General features: G+C 42.1%; 1 protein-coding gene across 6 annotated transcripts in view; it reads right to left on the bottom strand.

Annotated features, from left to right (window-relative positions):
- Positions 1-4,538: 4,538 nt before the first annotated feature.
- Positions 4,539-7,968, bottom strand: part of SNCAIP (synuclein alpha interacting protein) — a 159,905-nt gene continuing 156,475 nt past the window's right edge. For 3 of the 6 annotated variants that reach the window (XM_032335472.1, XM_032335471.1, XM_032335473.1), the window contains exon 12: positions 4,541-6,942. In XM_032335472.1, the coding sequence (XP_032191363.1) occupies positions 6,858-6,942 (85 nt within the window). In that variant the 3' untranslated portion in view covers positions 4,541-6,857. Of the gene's footprint in view, positions 6,943-7,968 lie in introns of all 6 variants that reach the window. The other 3 variants (XM_032335477.1, XM_032335474.1, XM_032335475.1) reach the window with 3 other exon arrangements.

The following is a 7,968-nucleotide window of genomic DNA, read 5'->3' as shown; positions in this document are numbered from 1 at the left end:
TGACAGATGCTGGTGAGGATCCTGAGAAAGGGGAACCCTCCTACACTGTTGGTGGGAATGCAAGCTGGTGCAACCACTCTGGAAAACAGCATGGAGGTTCCTCAAAATGTTGAAAATAGAGCTACCCTATGACCCAGCAATTGCACTACTGGGTATTTACCCTAAAGATACAAACGTAGTGACCCGAAGGGGAACGTGCACCCGAATGTTTATAGCAGCAATGTCCACAATTTCCAAACTATGGAAAGAACCTAGATGTCCATCAACAGATGAATGGATGAAGAAGATGTGGTATATATACACAATGGAATACTATGCAGCCATCAAAAGAAATGAAATCTTGCCATTTGCGACAACATGGATGGAACTAGAGCGTATCATGCTTAGCGAAATAAGTCAAGCGGAGAAAGACAACTATCATATGATCTCCGTGATATGAGGAAGTGGTGATGCAACATGGGGGTTTAAGGGGGTAGGAGAAGAATAAATGAAACTAGATGGGATCGGGAGGGAGACAAACCATAAGTGACTCTTAATCTCACAAAACAAACTGAGGGTTGCTGGAAAGATGGGGGTTGGGAGAAGGGTGGTGGGGTTATGGACATTGGGGAGGGTATGTGCTATGGTGAGTGCTGTGAAGTGTGTAAACCTGGTGATTCATATACCTGTACCCCTGGGGATAAAAATATATGTTTATAAAAAATTTTTAAAAAATGTAAAAAAAAAAAAAGAGAGAATATAACCTTGGCTGTATTCTTTTTTAATTTGGCCCAACAGCTGGGTCCCAACAGGCAGATCTCAATTTGACACTGGGCCTTTATCGTAATAAATTCCATACACGTACAATGATCTAAAATTGACCCTGCTAAGACCCAAACAAGCGTTCCCAAGGAAAAATCCTCTGGTTTACCCATCCGCTGAAGCACGAGACACAATGAAAGGAGCTGCTATTGTATTCTGAGATTCCCCGAGACTGGCCTAGGCTAATGTGCTCTCAAAGCTCCCTGGGGAGACAAACCTGACTGGAGGTTAGTGTGTAGGAAGGTTACTAACAGATGGCTCCCGGGGTCAGCTCCTGAGGAAGACAAGAGGAAGGGAGCGGAGCAGAAGGGAGGCAGAGGAGGGGCGCAAGATAAAGTGGAGGAGGAAGTGAAGTGAAAGCCAGCGGGGACACTGGGCCGGGAGTGCCTTTTTGGAGGTGCCTCTCGTTGGGGCAGGGGCTGGGACCCTATACCCCACCACTCACTGGATCCAAGCTGTTCTTCTGAGGCGATGTCCTCAGGAGTATTCCCTGAGGAAGCTACCACGTCAGGGCTCTGGGCCAGCAGCCGCCAATGAGGGGGGCTATGTCCCAGATTTTTGAAGGTGGTCCCTCACAACGGATCGGGGATTTTTCTAGGCCCCATGTCCCGAACTAGCAGAACACACTTTACTCCTGAAGCACGGCTAAAATAATCTCCCAGACCTCCCGGTCACAGTCACAGTCACTGCTGTGTTCCAGAGCGGAAAGCACGAGCAGCAAACCAGGAAGGCCAGGCACGCTTCCTCCTCCCCAACACTTCCGGAAGCGCTGTAAGAGCGTTACCGGCTTCCCATTGGCCAGAGCCGAGTCACGTGACTGTACCCAGTTTCCGGGACTCCTGGGAAAGTCGTTTTATCTGAGAACATTTCGCTGGCTGCACTTAATTGGGAACAGACAGAGAAAGGCTGTTGACTGATAAGACAACCAGCACGCACGGGCACGAGTCATAGAAATGAAATCCTTCCTCCCTTGCTCCTCATGGGCTGAAGGACGGCATGAAACAGACGCCATAGAAAGAAAACAAATACAGTTATAAAATATTCATGCGACTAGGGGCGCAGCATCATAACAGAGAGCTCTGCTTTCCAGATTTCTCCTGTTGAACTCAGACTCTCCACATTTCATCAAGAGCAATATGCATTCATTACCCCAGATTTATGCTTGCCTTTCTGCCCCTTGGGACAGAGCTGTGCACGTGGTAGTCATTCGCGGGGTGTGTGTTCGTGTGTGTCTGTGTGTGTGTGTTGTGTAAACAAAGGAGCGTCTTTGGCGTACAATATAGCACTGCACTGTGTCCTCACGTCATAAAATCATGAAGTCGTGTGTCCTGGTGGCATATATGGGAAGCCCCGCAGTGGTGGTTGAGGAGTGGTTCTGGGAAGGGTTTCAGTCTTTGCTTGGCTGTGCTTTTGTCTTCCTTATGCCCCTGCCAGATGCGTAGCTTTCCGATGATTTGATTTCATACACCCAGACTTTAGAGAACTTTGAAAACAATGGAAAAGCGACCCCCTGTATGGTTTAAAAAGTGCAATGGCCCAATCCTTTCTTGAAAAATTATGATTTCTTCTACCCCTCCCATCCAGAAAAGAAGCCTGTTTCTATAATTACATGATTTTGAACTTTCTGCATATGAAATTCTAGTATGGAGTAGGATTTCCATATATACACATTAAACTTATGGATACTGCTTAGCGAAACAGAAGAATGTGACGCTGCCAGTGGTATTTCCTGAAAACACCTAATACCCTCTTTATATTTAGACCTAGGTGCAGGGGCTCATCATTCTTCCCCTTTCTTTGAGGAAGGGTTTTTTCTGTCAAACTGTCTTCTCAAACATTATTCTGATAGACAGTTCACAGCCTCACAAAATTAGAAATAAGGCCCACGGTGAATGTCACATGATTCTGAGTTTCTGATATACTCCCAGCTGATGCCCATACTAATGTTCTCTGGCCACACTTTCATGATTTGAATTGTGGGGGAAGTTTTTACAAATACGTCTGTCTGGGTTCTACCCAGAGAGTTAGATTTATTATAGGTTTGGTGTGGGCATCAGATTTTTAAAATGTTTTTAGCAGGGGGGGAAGGCAAAGGAAGAGGGAAAATCCCAATCAGACTCTGCACTGAACACAGAGCCCAATGTGGGGCTTGACCCCGTGACCAGGAGATCACGCCTGAGATGAAATTGAGAGTCAGATGCTTAACTGACAGAGCCACCCAGATGTCCCTGGATATCAGTTTTTTAAAAGCTACCCCAGATGATTCTAATGTATAGCAATATTTGAGAACCATAAGCTCTGAACCAATTACTTTTCCCCATGTGTCCATGTGTCCCTTACATATCCTTGTGCGCCCCCACCAGGGTTAATACCAACTTCTGGGGGGTTTTATTCCAAGACAGTGCCTAGCATGGGGCCCCATTCTTGGTATGGGCTCAATCAGAGTCTGATGACCACATCAGCATATAGAAAGATGCCGTTCTATTCACATGCTGTGGCAAGAAGGAAGAGAGGATTTACTTTTCATTGTAAATATGGGTTCAGCACACTTCATACTCACTGCAGTTCCTTTGCCAGGCTTCTTCCAAGGAAAGCCCATAAAAGGGGTTTTCCAGATCTTGGGAACCTAGGCAGACAAAGGGGGAAAATGGAGAGCAGAGATGTCAGCAGAGGAAAGAGAGGAAGGGAAGGAAGGACAGAGAGAAAAAGAGGAGGAGGGAGAAGCGATGGAAGAAGAATGGGGAAGAAAGAAGAAGAAACTAAGATGGATATAAGGGTAGCAGAAGTTGAAAAACACTAACAAAAATTGCTGGTAGATACTTACTAATCACCATCTCTGAGAGACATCAGAGGTTCTTGTGGAGCTCAAAGAATGCAGGATCTCATTAGGAGACAGGAATCAGTCACTCAAAAAGTTACACTGAACTATGCAATGGAGAATAAAGGGAAATAAAACTGGAGATAACATGGGACTTACAGAGAGACCCATCAACAAATGAGAGTTCCAAGGCAATAGATAGCATGAACTCCATTTTCATGTGGGGAAATGGTATTAACTCCGTTGCTATGGATTCCTTATTCTTACTTGGCTTTATTAGCTTAACTCAGATTATGTACATAGGTGGCTCCTGGAGAGATAACATTTAACCCATTCCATTATCAGGAGGTCTTTCGGGGTATTATTTAAATATTTTGTAGTTATTTCCTCAAGCCTATACCATCCAGTATGTTGCCTGCAAATATTCTGAGAAAACAATTAATTTCAATATTTACTTGAAGATAGATACCTTTGAGAGTCCTCATCCCACTCCTAACCCCACGATGCCCATCTAGAAGTTTCTTCTTAGAGTTGAGGTCATGGTACTAATGTTTTATGAGACTATGGAATGGGCATTCAATCCATTCAAAGTGGTGAAGGTTTGGTATCTTGTTATCTTTTCTAAGAAACGTTCTTAATTTGATGGGTTGAACTTCGGCAAAATGAGTCCCTTTAGTGACATAAAAGCAGCCAGTCTTTAAAAGACGCTGACAGATGCTGAGAGAGTTTTTTACAGTGGGGCTGAGTTTCCAGCTCTGCTGCATGTAATTAGGCAGGCAGATAGAGCTTCACTCATTTTACTAGCCCAGTGGGAGGGAGAGGGGGCGGGGGGCCCCAAAGTTCCGCTAACTTCAAGGAAACACTCTCTCTTTCTTTAACATGTGTGTCTCCATTTCTGTGAAGAAATAAGTCTGTGTTTCATTTTATAAATTCTGCACACAACTGAGCTTGTGGTAAGGAACACATCATTTCTATTTATTTCAAGCAAGCGTAATTTATCCATTTCATAAAGAACTTGGATGGTAAAGATGGTATACATGTGTGATTTAAGGATCAGCATTTTTAGTGTGCTAACAACATCAATAAACACAGAATGCATTATGTCGGCAGTTTGGCTCATCTGAATCTACTTGATTTTCCTATTTTGCCTTTTTTTTAAATTTAATCTTTGGTCTTCACGGTTTAATACTCTGGTGTCTGAAGTGCTTGTGTCCATAAACAATTGAATTGCCAGTTTTCTTGGTCAAGGTAGCATCTCTTGTTTTCAAACTCTTGGTTTTCTCTGCTACATTTAATTGGGAACTCTGTGTCTGGCTCATAAAAATCTCTACAGAATGTTCCCCCCTTCAACTTTTAAGTTTAAAAACCCAGTCTGTCTAAGAACAAAGCTGGGGCTTCTGGGGAACAGAAAGAGAACTCTCTGGGTCCCTTTCCCTTGCAAGCCCCATTCTAGAATGAAATCCAAAACTTGGCTCATGTGTACCAAGCAGAAATCACGAGAATCTCCACATGTGCTGGCCATATATTCTATATTGGAATTGCAAACCTAGGACCCTGCAATAAAATGTGAAGAAGCAGAGAGGATCCCTGAGGCCAAGGGGCCAAAATCAGAATAGGGACTCTCATTTGAGGAAAAAAACCACATGAGCAACTCAGAGCTATGAAGGACACTAGGCTATAATGATAAGAACTCAGAGGACCCAAGCAACAACAGAACTATTTGGTTGAATTCCTAGACATGTTGCTCTGTAGGTCGGAAGGAACTCACCTCCTAGATGTGCATGCAGGCCAGTCTTGCCCTTTTCCAGGTTGATTGAGGATGCAGTGTTTCTTCCCCAAGACCCATCCAGAAGTAGAGCCAACACAACTCAGGATCCCTGTGTACTAGTCCAGTGGGAATAATGAGCAAAGCTGGGCCAGAGCCAAGTCTGCTGTTTACAAGTTGTATTACTTTGGACGTAGGACTGAAAGCTTTCTGAACTTTAATTTGCTAAGCTATAAATTGGTTGTAGGAATATAACTATGTAAGTGTGACTGGTACCTAAAAGGTCCTTCTTCTATACCTCATTGCATCTTGTCAAGCCCAAGTTTGTCAGGCCAGGTTTGTTACCCAGATATCTAAGATTACCTCCTAACTTAGTACCTTGGCCTCTTGTGTCAACCAAGATACAGAATGGCCCATATTTGATGGCTGGAACACTGCTCGTAACTGTGAATAACATATAGGGCTCCCTCCTACTGGGAAGCACACACTCAACTTCCAGACTAAAATTTGACAGGCCTCTTATGGGCCATGCCAACACTTTGAAAATAAAACTCTTGAAGTTGCAGCAGAAATATATTTTTACATGATAGGACGAAACCATCTGGAACTTACTGCTTACATGGACTGAAAGAGCTGTATCAACAATAGGGTTGTTATAAACTCAGGCTCCACACTGTCTCCTAAAGGGATTAGACAGGTCTCATAATGTGTTCTAGACAGAAAAAGTGACCCAAGCAGGGGCTGAATCCTTAGCTGTCATTAGTATTTTCCCATGTCAACGCTGGGATTTGAGAAGACAGAAGGAATTGACTTACTTTATATACTTGTCTGATCCTTTAGTACTTAATGAAAACTAGAATGTTTTATTTCACCCCTATGGGAAAATAGCTAAAACAGGCAGTTTGTTCCTGAAATAAAATATCAGCAATCAAAATACTCTCAAGGTCCCTTAGAAAGCAGAACATCACAGGCTTATTACAAAATAGGTGCCCCAAGCTTCTAGGTGCTGTTAACATTGTTTTATTTCCTTTATACAAAAAGTAGAAATGACAGAAAAAAAAAAAAAACCACCCTTGACAGAAAACAATACCACTGACCTGGTCTCATTGAGGAGCTGAGCCCACACTGCCCATTTTACTAGGAAAGGAAAGTTCAGTCAACATTAGCAAACACTCATGCAACTGATGAAAGACAAGATGGGGCCAGTGGCTTGGTGGACGTACCAATCCAATCTTAAAAAACATACATTGGCCCAATCATGCTTTTAAATGGCATCTCTTGAGAAACAAGTTATATATACAAATATCACCCCAAAATGTGTATTATATAGTCTACCACTATAAATTTAAGGCATCCTGATATTGTTCTTCTGCTGGTGAGGCATTTTTCTCATGATTCTATTTCCACAGTGGATAGTCCAGAAATTTCCAATAGTGTCCAAAGGGCAGCAATGAGAGAGAAGAAAAAAACGATTTACAAGAAGAGTTCTTTTGACTCTGGCTCAGCATTGTGCTTTATGCTGTAGGATTTCTTCATTTTTCTATTGATGTCATTATGCCTAAGCAGAAGAAAAACCATAAAGGCCAGAATTAGATAAAACTATGGTCAAGTTACAAGACAACACCACTAAAACAACTTACCAAAAATGGAAATTATCCTCATACAAACCACACTGAAGAACACTTTATTATACTAGGCAAATTATTCTTTTCATATAAACCACTCTTAAAACAATAAAAAACTACAGTCATGTAATAACACACACTTGGCAAACACTTTTTAATTTGGTTCTGGAAGTTATTTCTCAATCATCCTGACTGGAATCCAGGCAAGATTCTAGTCAAGTGAATTTTATAAAATTCATGTCAAAGTCATGTCAAATCAGATAGTAAGTATAGTAATGCTGGTTGAGTGGAAATGAGATGTTTATATTTTATTGACAAGGACATCTTTAATGTCCAATAAGCTTAAGTCCTAATTATTCAAAGAAGATGCTTATTTGGTGGTGTGATTACGGCTGGAAGACAATGAGTAGGAAAGTCTAGGGAAAAAAGAAAAAAAGACCAGGAAAAAGTAATGCTGTTCTCCACCCCCACCCCACCCCACCCCCCATATTTGATACCTAGTAAGCCTACGGAAAGAAGTACAAGCTTAAGCCTTGAACAGTCATGCTTTGTAAGTGAATTTCCCTCTAGGTGGACACATTTGTTCACATTCTGGGTATAAAAATCTTCTGAGAGGAGTCACCTTCTGAAGGTGGGTGAGTCTACATATTAATAAATTCCTTCTTGTTGCCACATTAGACAAAAACAAAGTGTTTCCAGTAATGCTACTTGCTAACATGAGGACATATTTGGATGGGGAGCTTCAAGTGGAGTGTTATGGCCTCAAAATCATGCTTGCTTGCAAAGATTGTGTAGACTCTTTTCAGTGTTCCAGGAAGTATTTGATCCTCATCAACACCTGAAAGTTCTAATTCTTACTTTATTTATTCCTCTGAATAGAAATTTATTAATTTTTTAAAAAGATTTTACTTTTAAGTAATCTCTACACCCAACGTGGGGCTCGAGCTTACAACCCTGAG

This window comes from Mustela erminea, chromosome 3, assembly GCF_009829155.1.
Source record: "Mustela erminea isolate mMusErm1 chromosome 3, mMusErm1.Pri, whole genome shotgun sequence".
NCBI lineage: Eukaryota > Metazoa > Chordata > Mammalia > Carnivora > Mustelidae > Mustela > Mustela erminea.
Note: the sequence above shows the minus strand (reverse complement) of the source record. Positions and strands in the feature narration are given on the sequence as shown.